The sequence below is a fragment of the Crassostrea angulata genome, chromosome 7 (assembly GCF_025612915.1).
Source record: "Crassostrea angulata isolate pt1a10 chromosome 7, ASM2561291v2, whole genome shotgun sequence".
Lineage (NCBI taxonomy): Eukaryota > Metazoa > Mollusca > Bivalvia > Ostreida > Ostreidae > Magallana > Magallana angulata.
Genome location: NC_069117.1, coordinates 27,746,828 through 27,766,519, shown reverse-complemented (window position 1 = coordinate 27,766,519; position 19,692 = coordinate 27,746,828). Strand labels below are relative to the sequence as shown.

General features: G+C 33.3%; 2 protein-coding genes across 2 annotated transcripts; one reads left to right on the top strand and one right to left on the bottom strand.

The window, feature by feature from the left end:
- Positions 1-2,274: 2,274 nt before the first annotated feature.
- On the bottom strand, positions 2,275-13,118 carry LOC128192538 (adenosine receptor A1-like). The gene is made up of 2 exons (XM_052865288.1): positions 11,275-13,118; positions 2,275-4,157 (listed from the first exon to the last, which is right to left on the bottom strand). The coding sequence occupies exon 2, from the start codon at positions 4,142-4,144 to the stop codon at positions 3,170-3,172; it is 975 nt and encodes a 324-aa protein (XP_052721248.1). The 5' UTR covers positions 4,145-4,157; positions 11,275-13,118; the 3' UTR covers positions 2,275-3,169.
- Positions 13,119-13,214: 96 nt separating this feature from the next.
- Positions 13,215-19,641, top strand: LOC128192539 (uncharacterized). Its single transcript, XM_052865289.1, has 4 exons — positions 13,215-13,350; positions 13,455-13,617; positions 18,900-19,045; positions 19,252-19,641. The coding sequence occupies exons 1-4, from the start codon at positions 13,299-13,301 to the stop codon at positions 19,335-19,337; spliced, it is 447 nt and encodes a 148-aa protein (XP_052721249.1). The 5' UTR covers positions 13,215-13,298; the 3' UTR covers positions 19,338-19,641.
- Positions 19,642-19,692: the final 51 nt, after the last annotated feature.

Below are 19,692 nucleotides of genomic sequence, written 5' to 3'. Positions count from 1 at the left end.
AGAAAGGATTATGAACTGCGTCTATACCAATTAGATTTCAGTATTTAACATGAAAGTATAACAATACTGATAATCTAATTCCAATTCACAGTTTACACCATCTATAAAAATAGTATGATATTAAAAAACAAATGAGCAATTAATCAAAGTGCTTTTCATCTAATAATTCAGAGGCGCTTACGGGGTGCACTCTGTTTGTTTGTTTTGAACTGAGGTTAGGAATTGAAATAAAATGAGGAATTGAATATGAGTATGATGATATGGATTTATGTAACAGTTCAGACTAATACACCATAGAGCTATATACATATACAGCTATAAAAAATCAAAATAAAGAGATTGTTCTGAACTTACTAAACAACTGCTAAATGCAATGTATTTTGATAATTTTTTGTAGAAACTAAAAAGATTGTTTCATTTTTTTTATTCATTCTTAAAACATGTATTACAGTGGCCAAACTCTTAGAAATAAGTAGATTGGTATTTACGATACAATTTGTATTTAGGATAGATGTGTTCTCTGTGATCAGTAGTACACGTATACTGGAGACCAGATTAGTTATGATCACTAAGAGTATCGTTTAGATGAATAATACACATATGCATATATATTTACATTTATGTATTTACGATACAATTTGTATTTAGGATAGATGTGTTCTCTGTGATCAGTAGTACACGTATACTGGAGACCAGATTAGTTATGATCACTAAGAGTATCGCTTAGATGAATAATACACATATGCATATATATTTACATCTACCATGTATAATTTCCTCTTTTTCTTACGGAAAAAATATAGTCAATTAATAGCTCTATAGAAACAGCCAAACTGAAATTTACACGCCCCATTTATCGATTGGTCGAAATCTACAGCGGCTGAAAGTGACATGACTGAAAATGACACGCCCTGTTAATCGATTGGTCTGATTCTACAGCGACCTAAGTAAACTCACGGACTGCTCGAAATAATCATAATGCCAGACTCAAAGTCTCACAAGAGACGATTTGGCTGTTTCTTTTAGCTAACGTACTTATGTACATTAACAATAATTTATTGAATTTTCATAATCAATTTATTAATTAGTTAAAGAAAGATGTTTATATAAACAATAAAATGCTTTCTTTAATAATTCATGCGGGTTATGAAGGTAGCGATCATTGCAGGTAAAATTAAAGATATGTATTTTTCCTGCAATGTCGCTACCTTCATATCGATGTACCCCATATGTATTTGATACCACATGTATTTGCACAACCGGAAGACCTCGGAAACTAGGCTAGATCAGGCGTCTCTAGTTTTCACCGAATGAGGTTTTCTTAGCCTAGTAAATAGTGTTCACTGGTCAAGGGTACAATTGTTCTCGATGCCTTCCGATGTGCTTGCTCAAACGGAAGTCCTCAGAAATTAGGTTAGATCAAGATCCAATGTTACAAAACTTATGCGAGTATAAACTTATGCTCCAAATTGAATACCGTGGTTAACAAATCGTACTCGTAGTCAGGTTTTCAAAGTTAATTTTTTTGTGTTTCAAATTCATATTCCGAATGATTTTAAAACGGCGATTCTCATAGTAGGCTATGTAGCTTCATCAAAATCGTACCCAAAATACTAAATCTAAGCAAAATCACGTAAAAACAAAATGCATTGTTACATCGTGCAATATTGATGTCTATTACGCTTAATATGTATATAAATTAATATGGAAACTTTTTACTGCTCTTAATTAATTAAATGAGTAAGGACGCACTGCATCCAAAATTATCTAAAAACGTTTAGATATATAGATTCAATAATGTACATGTACGTACAAAAGGATTTCAAGGTAAAAGCTCGACTTCCAAAAAAATGAATTAATTCTGTTATTCTAGTAAACTAAGACCCTATCCATCATGTGTCTCTCATTTTTATATGTGCCTACGGGGTTCATTCTGTTATTTTTGTTTTAGAATAGGGGTTAGTTATGAATAAAACTGGGGATTACATAAACGTACGTACAACACTTTTTGATACTTAGTTATCATATTTTAATGGTTCAGAGTACTACACCACAGGTTTTGGGAAGTATTTTTTTTTTAAAATTATCAGTAATTATTCCGAAGGGGAGTTCAGGGGGTTGGAAACCTTCTTTCTGTGGGAGATCAATGTAGCTGTTTTCAGAATCGTACTGACTACTTTTCATTTTTGGGAGTTGATTTTAATCAACTCTCCTATGTAGTCATTCTGGCAAACCGAAAGTGAAACAGTGTTTGCCAAAGCACAAATCATCGCCGCTGACAAGACATAGTTCTTGAGAATAATTGATAAACTCGAAGTAATGTATGCTAAACCATTGTTTTACAAGGAAACTTATTTATAAATACCTTGAAAATAGTCAGATTTTAAATGGTACAAACAATTTCGATATTTTTTGTAGTTGTATGAATTCTTACGCCAGAGTTCAAAATAGTACTCTACGCTCGGCTGTCTCCGTAAATCTCCGACAAGCAGAGAGTCTCTCTTGCTTGTCGGAGATTTACGGCGACAGTCGAGCGTTTGGTTGAACGAGACGAGGGTTCAATTGTTTGGATCCATATATTTTCCAGAAATATTTCTATCACTGATACATAGTTTGATTGAATTTATTCTATCTTTAAATTCATAATTATGGGGTTTTATCAACATTATTGTGTCGAAAAAGTCCGAAAATTCGTATTATAAAAATGTGCGTAATTCAAATACAGATTAGAAACTACCTGTACTTGTCATGCAAAATAACATATCATTGATTTTAAAATAAATAAACATCGATAAAATCAACTCCCGTCAGTTCTTCGGTACTTTGATTTATAAAGCAGCCCCTGACTCTCCAAAATATAGCTTTTAAAACTCGTCTTCTTTAAAACTCGAGCTTGTTTACCAACAACAAACTTTGCATCGCCGAAAAATAAGGATTTCTTCGATATAATTAATACACATATACTGACTATTCAGACAACAAGCAATTCCATTGTATCCGCCTTGACAGCGACTACTGTATTTCCATCGGCTCCGCCTCTGGAGCACCGCACCTCCAAAATGAATAGATAGACCTAATGAGGAGACTTTCACTAAAGTCTATAAATTCTATGCACTGCGAATTACTCTCCTTTTCATAAAATGTTTAAACATAGGGATCACGCACAACTTTAGCAATTACTTTGAACAAAGATAATGGTAGGTCGAACTTCATTAGAGTTTTCAACTTGTGATCTGCAACGAAACCGTTTCTTCCACAAAGCGCGAAAGTCGGGTCGATTCCAGGCATATATGATAGGATTAATCAAGGAATTGGTAAAGCCCAAAAGCAAGAAAGCAAAATCCAGGTATCCAGCACTGTTCGACTGATTAGTAATTCCAAACACCAAAGTAATGGAACTGTAAGGAAGCCAGCAAATCGTATTCAAGATGGTGACGATGCCTATCAGTTTTGCTTGAATAAAATTATTTCGTTGTCGCACGATTGCATTATGTAACACTTCAATGTGTCTACCACTGTATATTCTCCATGCTTTTCGTAAAATGAATACATAGAGAACGAAGCTGACGCCAAATCCAAGAAACATCAGTGAAGCCTTTACAAGATACAACTCCTGTGGGTAAAGCTCTTTGAATTCACATTTCATTCCATTTTCCCATCGATTTAGTCCCAAAAATGGAAAGCCACCAACAATAAAGCCTACAATATAGGAACAGTAGATCTGGACCGTCACCGCTGTTTTCGTGTTCCACTGTTTGTGCCTTTCGTGTTTGCAGATAGAAAGGTACCTATCAAATGTGGTACAAGCCAGGAGGTTTACTGAAATCAACGCCATAGTGAAGAAAACTTCATAGGAGAGAATGCAAGGGATTTTGTAAGACAAAATATCCGCATTAATTCTTGTAAAAACATTAAAGACCATACCCATCCCCGTTGCTATGTCTGCGACCGACAAAGCTAAAATGAAATTTAAGGTATAACTTCGGCTTTTGGCGAAATGGAAACAGGCGCCAATGACCATACTGTTTCCGGTTATGATGAGGAGGGCCAATGACGTAGGAGCAATCCAAAGCATGCTGGGATAGTTTACAGCATTGTTCTCGTTGTCGGTTGTTGACATATTGTTCATTGCTGTTGAATTCATGGAGATAATATATCTACAAGTGAAACACAACAATTTCGATTGACTGTCTGACACTTTTGAATGATGTAAAATATGTAAAGAATATTTCTCATGCACCAATTTTTATTTGCAACGACCATATTTCGCGATTCACCGGAGTTAAACTGGTCTGCGGCGACTAAATATCGCGACCAAGATGATAAAAATGTGAAGACTGGTTTGCGTTGCGGAATGCGTTGCGCCGATGAAGCTTTTGTGAGTATTGCGAAAAAATTTTAATTTTCGCATGAGAGTAGTTGGTTTTCATCAATTGTATATTTTTAAAAAGGATGATCTCTATGTAAGTTGTAAGTACCAAATATTAAGCGACAAATTCGAAGTCGTAATTTTAGTGCAAACAAAAAGGAAGAAAATATTTTCTATCATACTATTTTTGTTCACATTTACTTGCATTTCTTTTGTTAAAAACTATCATACGATGCAAATTGATCCTCAGTCTCAAAACCTAGGGTATATAAACTATATACTCATATATAATCAAAGAGTATTATAGAATTTTGTTTAACCATTCGTCATTTATAAGATTGTTTAATGTGTTGAATAAAAAATATATCTTAACCAAACGACCATATTAACATCTCGGTTCTTTTTGCTACAATTACTCTCAGGTATATATGTTATCTTTAAATTTTCAAATTTATTTAAGAATTTAGCTCAGAAAGATTATTATTTCATATAATTACACAAGAAAATGAAAAGAAAACCATCAATCCAAAATTAATATAAAGTTAATTTTTGCCGGGAACTATACTTAAGTATTTTACTGCAAAAAATTTTTTAAGAGAAAAATTATTAAAACCGTGAATTTTTTTTTTGGGGGGGGGGGGGGGAGGAGGGGGGGGGGGGCTTTCAACTTGTGATATACATATATGTATTAAAATCATAATCTGCAGACCCTGTTTCACACCTAGAAATCAATGTTAAAAAGAATGTGATTGTTTTCAGCATAAAACCGTGCAAATAAATATATAAAACAAGTTTGATAATCAGAAAGATTTTATTTCATATCTAATTGTTCCTATTTAAAGAAACAGTTTCACGAGCGAAAAAGTAATAAAAAATTATGCAGCTTCATATGCAATCTAATAATTACGAAGAATTTGAAACTTTATTTTTTGTAAATATTCTGCGTGGTTAGAAAAAAAAAATTAAATCATAATCTACAGGCCCTGTTTCACACCTAGAAATCAATATTAAAAATGTGATTTATTTTTAGCATAAAGCCGTGCAAATAAATTTATAAAAGAAATATGAAATGTTTTAGCCAAATTTTGCAAGAATTTACCTTTGAAGTCCTCTGTCTAAAATTGACATCACTGACCCCAATGTTTTACAATGTATATTATTAGCTCACCTGAGCTGAAAGCTCAAGTGAGCTTTTCTGATCACAGTTTGTCCGTCGTCCGTCTGTCTGTCTGTCTATCTGTCTGTATGTCTGTCCGTCCGTCTGTAAACTTTTCACATTTTAAACTTCTTCTCTAAAACCGCTTATCCAATTTCAACCAAATTTGGCACAAAGCATCCTTATGGTAAGCCAAATATAAATTGCAGAAATGAAAGACATATCTTTATTCAAAGCTGAGAAAACCTTGAAACTGTAGAAAAAGTGTGTGGGGGGGTGCATTTTTAAAAATCTTCTTCTCAAGAACTACTGAGTCAAATTCAACGTAGTTTAGTATAAATTATCCTTATGGGAAGGAAAATATAAATTGCAAAAATTAAGGGCTAATTCTGTTTCAAATTTGAGTAATTTACGGAAATGATAATAAGACAGAGAGAATGAGGGTCAATCAGTTTAACTTCAGGTTCGGTATTCCATATCTCAAAACCCTCTTTGAAACAAAGAAGCGGCCATTTTGAACGTATAAGAAATGGGTCAATCTGACAAAGATGAATTTGGTTGTTGTGGAACAGTTTGCGTGCGAAAGAAATATTTGAAATGTGCAAGATACATTAATGCCGATTTTGTGAAATTGAGTTTGAATATTTCAATGCGTTGACATTTTCACCTTTGACGGCGGTTTTAGCTTGTTTTGATTTTCGTTTCGTTTTCATGAATTACGGTTTGTAACTTAGGGGAAATATCGCCTGTATTTTGTAATTTTTGCATACCAATCAAATATAGACATCGGAAAGTAAGACAGCTGAATGTTACTTGCGGAAAATAAGATACATTAACAGGTACGGTACTTTAACAACTAATATACATATTCTAATGGTAATACGGTATGGTTTTTGCGTAAAAGTTGATTACTGCAATGTGTCTTAGGCTAGTTGTAAGTATTTTCTCGTCGATTCAGTCCAAACGGAGATTAATTTTGCGTGTACATGTAGCAGAGACAAATAATTGTTAGCTCACCTGAGGTGAAATATACAGATAAATATCTTTAAAAATATTCTTCTCAAAAATCAATCGGCCAAAAAAGCTGTAACTTGTGTGGAAGCATTCTCAAGTAGTGTAGATTCAAGCTTGTCCAAACCATGATCCCCGGGGGTACGGTGGGGCCCCAATGGGGGATCAATTTTTTAGATACAAATGTATAGAGAAAAATCATTAAAATCTTCTTTTCAAAAACGAGTTAGCCAGAAAAGCTGGAACTGTGGAAGCATCTTCAGGTAGTGTAGATTAAATTTTTTTTTCAAATCACGATTCCCGGGGGTAAGATGGGGCCACAATGGGGGGTCGAAATTTTTACATAGGAATACATAGAGAAAAATCTTCTCAACAAAAATCAGTACGTCAGAAAAGCTGTAACTTGTTTGGAAGCATCCTCAGGTAGTGTAGATTCAAATTTGTTCAAACCATGATCCCGGGGGTAGGGTGCGGCCACAATGGGTGGGTCGAATTTTACATAGGAATACATAGCGAAAAAATCTTTTTAAAAAAATTCTTCTCAAAAACCAATTGTCCAGAAAAGCTGTAACTTGTGTGGAAGCATCCTCAGGTAGTGTTTATTCATTCTAGTTTTTTCCAACCATGATTTCAGGGGATAGGGTGGGGCCACCATGGGGGATCAAATTATGGTGGTGCGTGTAATTCGGTATTATCTCTACGTAATAGTTGATTAATGCAACATGTTCTATTAAGATGTTCAGCAATTTCATTCTAAACGGAGATTATTCTCGCTGCTAGAAATATATGACTAAAGTATATATATGATGAAAAATAAATTGAGTTTTCACTTTGTTTTAGTGCAGTTTTGTCTTGTTTTAATTGTTTACAAATTCCTATAATTTTACTAACCTGAGAGTCAAGCTTCGAGTTATAAGCAAGATACAGAGCTTTGTGCACAATGCTACTATATGGTTGTACACAAAGCTAAGGTCATCTTTTAGTTTGTTTATATTTTAAATGCAGCTATGCTCAGGCACGTAGCATCGCTTTTGAAAGTGGGGGGGGGGGGGGCCAGACTAATCAATTTAAAGTTTCCAAAAATCTTCAAAATCCTAATCCGTGGGGGGGGGGGGGGGGGGGGGGGGGGGGGGGGCTGGCATTGTATATCACTTATAGGTAAATTTTAAAAAATTTGTTGCTGCCAGAAAAAGTGGGGGGGGGGGGGGGGGGGCCAGGCCCCCCCTGGCCCCCCCTGATGCTACGTGCCTGATGCTGAATAGGAAATACCAAGTTTAAAATTCTTAAGTTGAATGTAATAAACTCATGTGAACAAAAACATGACTCAAACCAAGCTATGTATCTTGCTTATGATTCTACGATTGACACTGAAATTTTGGTTGATCAATAGAAAGGATGATATGCTGTAATTACTTTCTAGTGCCCCTTCTTCAACGATGAATTGCATAAAATCTACACAAATTTTTGATAGTTTTTCGAATACAAGTAAATGAAAACAATGCCTTTTAAACAGTTTCCATAGGCCTGACACATTATTATTATGAGGATAAAAGCATTATCGGTGTTCTTAAAAAATCATTGCAATGGAAAATCATCTTTGTTTGTACACATTTGTTGTTTTTTAATAAAGATGAAAACAATGGATGGGCCTTGGTACAATTGAGCGACATGCCTGCCAATACATTAATTTGAATTATAGCTCTTTAACATATATGACAACATTTTCAGTTAAGTTTATTTTCTTCAATCAAGTGAGTAAGGATATGGAAGGTCATACGAAATGAATTCATGCCTGGTAAATGACAATCGTCTATAATGGAGAAGGCCAATTAAATTTTTCAATGTTTTTAATTTGAGATATTGAGCGCATTAATTCTGGTGCATTGAGGTACACTTTTCTTCTTTCACATAAAGAATTTTTTAAAATACAATAACTAGTGGGTAGTGGAGGGAGAAAATGTACCTGTATGCTCTCATGTATTTTAATCGTTTTATAAAGTGATGGTGGGCTAAAATAAAGGGAACTGGAAGTTAACCGTGAACACCAACTGAAAATTTAGTTATTTATATTGCATATAATCTTATTTTCGGTAAAAATGGTATTCCATGAAGGTAAATGTGTCAAAGATTAAGTATATGCAAAAATAAGAGAAAATTCGGATATTCAATTTTGGTTAATCTACCGAGGGGCCACATGGCACAATATCCTTTGAACGCCAGTGTTGCTCAGGTGAGCGATGTGGTCCATTTGGCCTCTTGTTATACTTTCATGTTAAATACTGAAATCTGATTGGTGTAGACGCAGTTGATAATCCGTTCTATTACCCTCAGCGTTAGCAACACACTTGACAACGGGTAACACAACGAATTGTTACATGCGCGTAAATTATGCGCGTACGGTTCGCCGTGGAATTCACGTCATTTCTATATAAAAGCAGTAAAAATATTCTCTAAAATTAAGACATTTAGTATAATAAAATAAATAGTGCCTGTTTGGAAGGATAACAGTTGAAATTGACACCCCTCGAAAACCATTGTCAACCTCCGTTTCGCGTCGGTTGACAATGGTTTCCTCGGGGTGTCAATTTCAACTGTTACCCTCCCAAACAGGCACTATTTATATAATGTTAAGTATATGTACATGCTGGGGAATACTGAGGATCATGTATCTAAACAAACTGCAATGTATTTATAAAAGTTTGATATTCAGAAAGATTTTATTTCATATCAAATTGTTCCTGTTAAAAAAAACCAGTTTCTTGAAAGTGCGAAAAAGTCATAAAATTATGCAGCTTCATATGCAATCTGATAATTACGAATAATTTAAAACAATATTTTTTTGGTAAATATTCTGCATGGTTAGAAAAGACCAAAAAAAAGACAAGTGTCAATACAGAGAAAACTGCATTTTTAGTTCATAAATTCTCTTACTCTAACTCATTGGGATAAACACTGAACCTCTTGTTTTCTTTAAATTTTGAGGTTATTTTGTCAACAGAAATCAATTTTAATGGTATACTCTTAAAAAATTCTTGATACAGCCATTCTGAGGAGTTAGATACCTTGAATGCAAATTAAAATGACGATGCATAAGAATATACATACTTCTTCCATGATATATAAAAAATTACAATGTTTTGGCCCACTCATGATTAAAACGGTTATAAAACACACTTAGAATTGTAAATTTACTGATTATTGAAAAGAAGGTGTTGCAAAACAGTGGGACTATTCCCTAACGTGGTAAGGGCCTTTAAATATCCGTATCGCTTGAGAGTCACATCTAAATATAGACACATTACGTAGACGACTATATTTGCATAGCGGGTATGTTCCCTACGGAGGCAAAATAAACAAACATTTTACGCGCATTTCTATCGAACACGGCAGCCACCAAATACAGTTAGAAAGATAACCATATACATGTTTTCTGTATTCGAATGTTAACATATCTCAATTTGATATCTATACTGTCCGGCGTGTTTAAAGTGCCATTCTTGAGATACATGAATAAATCTTATTCTGGCTCAAAACCGTCAGAGTTGTAATTATAATCATCCTATGTTTCTATAGTATCTAAATAAATGCTAAGTCTAGTAAAAAAGTACAAATTTTCCGTACATATTTTCAGTAACCTATTGCTTCATCACCGATTCAAACTTTCTAAAATGATTTTGTTTGCTTTTAACAACCTGTGCATGTATAACTTTGAAATCAGCATACCCCTTTATTTCATAAAAAGGGTGAAAAATCAACTTTTTACATTGATGCATACTAAGTACATTGTTTTAAAATCTTTTGTTAAGAAGAAAATGTTTTTCAAGTTTACAACGGGGACTTCACACAGTAATGTTGAAAACAAAATAAGCAGGCATGCAAAATATTACATTAACAAGAGTTTAAATAACTTTATTCTGACATTCTTAAATTATCTCTACACATTACCTTACCATGCGATTAAAGAAATAAAATTCAAAAAAAAAATCCAACTTTTTCGGGATTCGAACCCAGTCAAAAATATAAGACATGATTTTAGTCTGTTCTAACTGCGTAACCACTCGACTATCCAAGACATGAATAAGAAGGGACAATTTAATACGTCGTTTTTAGATTTCAAAGGTATTAATGATTTTTTTCCAAAAGTAAGATTTATTAAAAATATGCCTCTTTGAAACAAAAATCAGAAATGGCAGTTTTCAAGAGATTGTCTTACTCAAAACGTTAAGATTAAATTAATTTTGTTTCAAGGAGGCATTTTTTCACAATAATGAGGATTCCCCTTTTATATAGCGTGAATTCTGCCACATTTGTTTGTGTAACCATTTTCAAATTTATTTCATGGTCTTAAATAAGTAAGTGAAAACTTTCCAAATAAAATTCAACACTGCTTTATGTACAACGTTGCATGAAAAAAAAAGATTTACATCGAATTCTGTAACTTTGATTTTTCTATTTATCTGCAACTCCTTTAGCATAGGAATTGCAACACCTTCTTTGTTATCGTGAAGTTTAAATATCTCAAATTACATACTAAGAACAATATCAAATATTGAACGCGAGAAATATGATTGCCATGTAGCGCGTCGATTGTAGATTCATTAAAAAAGGATTCAAATGTTACCATGACTTGAAAATTATTGTAATGGCATGAAAAATACACGAAAACGTATGTAATAACGTATGTAATAACATGAATAATTCATTATAACTTATGTTATGACTCATAAAAGATACTCACAAAATTTGGTTTGACTATCAACACGTTACAAACCATTTCCCGAAGAAGCGATGAGATATCCCTACACGTGGGCGAAATAAGAAAACCTTCGTCATCCAAAGAAAAAAAAATGCTAGGCAAAATTACAGATCTAAGATTTCATCATATACACCCGCTTCGGTGTACATCACAGCTAATTATGTTCGGAATTAAGCAAGAAAAAAAAAAAGACTGACAAATTGTAGGAAGCGTCAGTGTCGAATACACGGATGAAACCATTGCAATTACATTTGTAGCCTTTTGTATGTAGATATATATCAAATCATATCGAGTTCTCATAGTATCATATTTCAAATCAGGTCAGAAACGAAAAAATTGTATTGCGGGAAAATAATGTTGTCATTTATTCTTGTGGAAGATGTAAATCAATAGTAATCAACGGAATACGAATCAAAAGGCCGCGCTTTATATTCCGTGAAAGTACAATATTCATTATGAATAACAAAACAAGTTTTACGTAAGAAGGCTGCATGCTCGTTAGCGGTTTTTAAATAATAGTACATGTATGCATCACATAATTATAATCAGCTCAATCATTGGTTTCTTCATTTGATAGACCTAATTCATTAACACTGCAGCCCATATATTTCGCCGTTTTCTGAACAATTCATTAGCGACGAAGCGAGCTTAGAGTGCTACGCTACCGCATGCCCCAACAATTTATACATTTAGATCACGTGACTTAAATCGAATCGAACACGTATAACCATAATTTTAAGTATTTTCACCTTTTATGTTTTTATGTTTTAAAACTTTGATGTTCAATTTTCAATAACACATATATAAGCAGAGGTAAAAGTCATCATACATTTTGAATAGAGTTATTATCGTAAGATTCAATGAAACGTTCAAACTTATATAACCAATTTGATATGTACTTTTTGAAAAAAATTCTTTTAATCATATAGATCTATTCTATCTAAAAAAAAAAAGTTTCCCCTACAAAGTTTCTGGCACTATTTTTTAGCCGCGGAAGCGAACTAAATAACATGTTGTATGGCTGTTTCATATTTTCATTATTATATTCATATCCCTGATTAACAGCGTACATGTATATATAATAGCTTTAAAGCGACGATACAATACAAATCCAAATAAACAATAAAAAAATATGAAAATCAGCATGGAATGATCGTCGGTCCTAGAACACACCAGGCCGTGCAGACAAATTATCATACCACGCTAACGCGCCATATTCAGTTTGTCTGCGCGATATCCAAACAAAAAAAAAAGAAAAAGAAAACAAAACAAAAGAAAACATTCAATGGTTAAGGATAAATATACAATTACTATATTGAATGACTGAATGAATGTAAATGTATTACTTGTGTTTTTATCCATTTCCATTATTTTTAACCTTGTTAATTACCATTATAGCAACAGGTGTCGATTTGTTGATGATTTTGGAAAATTATTTTTGGTAGTTAAATTTTTTTTAAAGTTATAGATTTACTGAATGTTAAGGTACTGTGTTTAAAACAAGTATTTCCGCTTTTCAGAAGTAAAGTTTTTTTTCTCCATTTTCATTATCTTTAACATTGTTGATTACCATAGCAACAGGTGTCGATTTTTTGTTATCTACTATTAATGTTTTAAAACTAGCTTTTAAATTATTAGTTTGGTTTAATGATAACTTCTATAGCATCTAAACACAGTTGCCCTTTGCAACCGATCTAAAACACCATGCTACTTTTCAGATCAATTCATGCAATATACACAAAATTAGTGATTGTGTGTCGAATCACCTATATACAATTTCGTTTTTTTCATAATTTTTTTTTTGACAAAGTTTATGCAATTGTTTTAGAAAATTAGGAATTTTTTAAATTTTGGAATAGAAGTTGAATTTCAGTGAAAGTGCATTCAGCGTAAACAAATGAAGGCTGGCAAAGTAGTTTGGAATATAGACAAGTCCCTGCCTTAATTTTGAGATAAGACGAGGAATCGAAAGGTTAAGGGCCTAGTTTGCTAAAGTACGGACGAGCATGGACAACTATTTGGTATCGGTCTCTTTTATTCTATCGTTCTCTTTGACAGGTAATTTATAATCCTTCGTTTTTTAAAATTTAAAACCTTCCAAAATTAATTTGAGACAAAATATTGTTAGGACTAAGTTAAGTGATAATTTTTTCTGATTGTAGTCATTGGGGATACAAGTGTTTGTCATGGAAATGCTGACGGCCATTATGAAATTGGTTGTCGCTCATACGTCATCTGTACCGGGGGAAGGGGAGTGATTCATAACTGTCCCGACCCCCCAGCGCAGGAAACCGTATACAACTCCGCCAAAGGACACTGTGATAAGTAAGTTTTTATGAGAACAAACCAAGCAGTTGCATTTTATACAATGGATTTACTGCATTTTCATTCGTGGATGGGGTTTCATGTTCTCGGGTTTCATGGGTAACCCCCCACCCCGGCCCCACCTCGTTATTCACCAATAAACATTCCCAACGAATTAATTTAAACAATAAAATGCTTTCTTTGGTGATTCATTCGGGATATGAAAGTAGCGACATTGCAGAAAAAATACATAACCCGTGTTAGTGGGTTATGTAAATTTTTGTCTGCAATGATCGCTACCTTCATTACCCGAATGAATCATCAAAGAAAGCATTTTATTGTTTATATTAACATCTTTATTTTAGCCAATTGATAAATTCATTATGAAAAGTAGGTAAAATTCACTAAATTACTGTTAATGTACGTAAGTACGTTAACTAAAAGAAACAGCCAAATCGTCTCCTGTGAGACTTTGAGTCTGACGTCGTCATGATTATTTCGTGCAGTCCGTGATTTTTCCTAGGTAGTTGTAGGTCTCGACCAATCGATAAACTAGGCGTGTCAAGTTTGGTCCTGTCACTTTCTTGTCAGTTTCAGCCGCTGTAGATTTCGACCAATCAATAAACGGGGCGTGTAGATTTCAATCTGGCTGTTTCTATAGAGCTATGAATTAACTATAAGTTTCCGTAAGAAATAGAGGGAATAATACTTGGTAAAGTAAATAAATCTTATTCATTATATATAGACAACAAATCCACGGAATTACATCATAATGATCCTATAAACAAAATGATAAAAATTGGTCTCAACAAATTTACGGTATATGATCCAACGACATTGCAACTCAATCGCGTAGACATAACGTTCGGCGACAAGGTACAAAGACCAGCTGGAACTAAACTTCATTTCATATCTCTAAAGCTTCCTGGTCGGTCAACAGTTGACAACCTTTGATTATTAAGAAATAATGTTACCTAGTCCACGTTTAAATATACGTGCAGAGTCATATCTCCAGCGAGTAATCTTTATCTACATGATTTGTACTTGTGTGTATTCAACTATAATCAAACATATTTAACATCATTTTACCGTATGTTGTTAATACTGGCAGATTTTATTCCAAGATAAATGAACAAATTTAAACAAAAGGCGCGTGGGCAACATTGCCCGCCTGAGCAAAAAGAAAAAAAGGAGTCAAAATCTTACCTAATTAGCTAACAGGTTTTTAGCTCACCGAGACGAAGTCAGGGGGAGCTTATGCTATACCCTCGGCGTCGGCGTCCGGACCTGGTTAAAGTTTTTGTTGCAGGTCCTGTATCTAAGCTATTACTTGTCCTATCTTCACCAAACTTGCATGGATGATGCATCTGGACCTACTTATGGACTTGAAAGACTTTGATGCTGAATCTGAGTCCTAAATTTCAGCTGCTGGAGGAGGTTAAGGTTGTTGGACCAGGTTAAAGTTTTTGTTGCAGGTGCCCTTTGATAACAATATCTAAGTTACTGCAGGTCCATACTTCACCAAACTTGCATGGCTGGTGTGTCTTATGATACTGATGTACCCGACAGGCTTGAGTGCTGAATCTGAGCTATAGGTTTCGGATGCTGGAGGAGGTTAAGGTTTTTGGAGCAGGTTAAAGTTTTTGTTGCAGGTGCCCTTTGATAGCAATATCTAATTTACTGCTGGTCCGTACTTCACCAAACTAGTATTGATGGTGTGTCTTATGATACTGATGCACCAGGCAGGCTTGGATGCTGAATCTGAGCTATAGGTTACAGATGCTGAAGGAGGATAAGGTATTTTTTTGTTGCAGGTGCCCTCTGATGATTATATCTTAATTATTACTTGTCCTAACTTCACCAGACTTCCATGGATGGTGCGTCTTATGATACTGATGAACCAGACAGGCTTGAATGCTGAATCTGAGCCATAGGTTTCGGATGCAGGAGGAGGTTAAGGTTTTTAGAGCTGGTTAAAGTTTTTGAAACAGGTGCCCTCTGATGATTATATCTTAATTATTACTTGTTCTAACTACACCAGACTTCCATGGATGGTGCGTCTTATGATACTGATGCACCCGACGGGCTTGAATGCTGAGTCTGAGCCATAGGTTTCAGATGCTGGATATGAATAAGTTTTTTGGAACAGGTCACATGTTTAATAGATATTAGTACTATTTCAAGCTTGCATAGTTGATTAAACTGTAATATGAATGAATCACAGAGGAAGCTTCAGATGCAGAGCTTGATCTCCATTATCAAGGATGCTAGAAAATAAATCTAAGTTATTACATGTCCTAACTTCACCAAACTTGAATGGATGGTGTGTCTTATGATACAGATGCACCTGACAGGCATGGATGTTGAATCTGAGCCATAGGTTGCGGATGCTGGAGCAGGTTAAGGTTTTAATTGCTAGTGCCCTCTGATGATGATATCTTAGTTATTACTGGTCTGAACTTCACCAAACTTGCATGGAGATGCGTCTTATGTATACTGATGCATCTGACAGGCTTAAATGCTGAATCTGAGCCATAGGTTTCGGATGCTGGATGAGGTTTAGTTTTTTTGGAACAGGTCAAATGTTTTATAAATGATAGCTTGCATAGTTGATTTAACTATATTATAAATGAAATGCAGAGGTTGCTTCAGATGCAGAGCCTGATCTACATTATCAAGGATGCTAAAGAAATTTCCTACCTCACTCAAACCTGCTCGATAGATAGATGTGTGTTGATAAATGATATAACATGATTCCTATGATAGAATATTGTATAGTATAAAACAATATTGTTTAATATGATACAATATAATATCATATGTAATATTATAAAAAGTTATATGATACGATATGATATTGTATCAATTTTTTTGATATGTTATGATATTGTAACATGATATCGTTATGTATAGTATTGTATATTATGATACAATATTGTTTAATATTTTATTGTATTATTAATTTATTATTTTATCACATGATACTATTACATAAGATATTGCAAAATATAATATTGAATCCTATGATACAATATTGAATATTCTATAATATTGTATCATACGATATTGTATAATATGATAATAGTTTCTGTAATATAGAATTATATCACATGAAATTGTATAATATGATACTGAAATATTATATAATATCGTATCATACGATTTTGTATAATATGATATTGGTTTATAATATGATATATTATCACATCACATGAAATGTATTGTATGATATTGTAAAATATATTATTGTATCATATTATACAATATGTATTATATAATGTTGTATTATATATTTTACTTTATCACATAATATTGTATCATTTGATATGATACAATGTTGTATCAAATTATATTGTATCATATGATACAATATCATATTGTTTCAAAAATGATACAGTATCATACAATATCATACTATATTATACAATATAATATCATATGTTTCAATGTTATGATGTATTATGTATTATGATATTGTAAAATATTACTATATTGTATTATATATTATGATATTGTATTATGTGATCAAATACAATAACGTATAACACAATACAATGTCATATCATATGTTACGATATCATATCTCATCATTGTTAATTATGGTATTTTAATGTATTATATGATATATGTTGTAAATATGATAGGATGCAATATTTAATTTTATATTTTTGTATTGATTAACGTGATTATCATACAATTTTTTAACAGATGATATACGATATTGTGTCAAAACAGAATCCATGAATATCCAAGATCATAAAGTATGATTTTCATTTGATATGATAAACTTGGTCTCATAAAGGTGAAGTCTCATATGGGTGATGTCTCATCTCGGTGAGCTTTGTAATCTGTGATTACCTATGTTTGAAAAATACTATAGACAAATAAATTAAAAAAATAACTAATACAAAAAGCCCCCTTCTTCCAAGTTGGCCTTTTGCTAAGTGGCACTTTTAATAGAAATTGAATTAGTAAATATGTAGAATGATTTCTAAATATATGTCTATGTAAAACTGGGTCCCCTCATATAAAAAAAACCAGAACCAAAATAAAAGAAACAAAAAAAAAAAGGAGAAGGAAACAAAAAAAATAAACAAAACAAAAACAAACAAACTTATCCTTGGGGATTACAATTTGACTAAACTTCAAAAACATGTGTTGTAGATTGCTTCAATCTATGTAATGCTTTCCATTTTGTTCGGAATTACTTTTTGGTTAGGGGTTAGAATTGTTTTCCTTTTGCTTTTGACCTCTCTCTCTCTCTCTGACCCCTAGGGTTACGCTCAAACAAGTACAGAACGTTGTTTTCATTATAGCCATGGTGTTTTAATTTTTACGTTTTTTTTTAAATTTACATTTCTACGATATACCCACAGGCACTTGTTTCTGAGAAAAAAATTACCCTATAGTATAATGATTATACTATAGGGTGAATTTTTTCCTCAGAAACAAGTGCCTGTGGATATACCTTTGAATTTACTACAAAATGATTCAAGGGTCTTCTCTAAAGTGTTGATATTTCTTGCTCTGAAAAAGAATATTTTCAAGACCCACGATCCCATTTTCATCATTTCATAATTGCCTTCCCCTTAGCTGAAAGGAATTCTGGAATTTTATTAAAATATACTTAAAGCCCAACGATAAAAGATAGTCGCTCTTGGACAAGAATGGAGAGAATGTTCAGAGATTCTGTACAATAAAAGATAGTCACTCTCTGCCAAGTATGGACAGACTTGGCAGAGATTCTGTACCAGATGATTGTAAAATGTGAAAAATTATTGAGGAGGACCACTCTGAGAGCCGCTGGATATTTTTTAAAATAGAAGAGTTCACCTGAACCAACGGTTCAGGTTAGCGAAATAGGTAATAAAAATAGATAGAAAACCAGTCAAAACCAGTTAAAGATATCGGCGTTTTATATTTTGTGGTTGTGATAGCTTTAAAGAGGAGGTTGGATGTTTAAAAAAAAGGTCCCATTGGATCTACTTAATTTTTTTTTGGGTAGGATTTGTTTAGCTATTTAGCTATAAAGCTTAATTTAGTAAAAAAAAATCCAGATATTTTACCTTTTACATTTGGGTATATTCTTATATTTTTATATTGAGCTCTTCTTCGAAAGGAGATCAATAAAAGTGCAACTACTTCTTTTTTTTAATAGCCCTCTTAATGTGAAAAATTTAAAATGGAAAATTTGCCACTTAATTGATTTGGCGAATTTTTTTATCCATCAAAGCAGCTATATTCAGCATTGCTCTAAAACTACCCGTTACAGAGTAAATATATATATATTTTTTATATCAAAGTCCGGACAATGTAGCCCGACCCTGCGGACACTGGCAAGACTGTTCGCAACTTCCAGACAAGCGCTATCCAGACATTTACACTAATTGTACATCCTACTACACCTGTCATGGCGGCACCTTCTTTGGACACAACTATTGTAACCCTGGCAAGTGATAATCTTCAACAAATAATAGTATCATATTTCAATCATATACCAATAAAAAACTTCAGTATATTATTTGTAACAACCAAGGAATTATTCTAACGCGTTCAGAACTTCGTTTTAATAACTGTTGTCATATTCTTGGCATCATATGAATTAAGTCTTGTTTACCTTTGCGTTCAAAATCGAGATTAACTTTTTTTGTACAGGATTGGTTTTTGATTCGATGCTACAGCTCTGTAATTGGCCGCATAACGTAGCGCCACCCTGCGGTACATTTGGGACGAAGAAATAGTCGCAAAGAGGAAAACAGTTTTCCGTAAAAACCGTAAAGTGATGTAGACACGTGCTCTGATGATCCTCGATTTTAATAAGATTATTAAATTTTTTTTTTGGAAAAATTTATGTGTTCAGTTTGCTTTTCACAATTGTCTGTTATGACTGGAAACCCCATGCCACTGATATGTAAACTAATTAATAGGTTCTTTAAAGGCACTACATGGTAACTTTACAACGTTTCTGTAACGGAATATTAAACAATACACATTCAGCCATACTTTTCGTTAAATACAGCTCATTAAAAATAATAAGAAAACCTTGATGACGCCAGCTTACCATTAATATGAAAGGAATAATTGGTTTTGAAATTT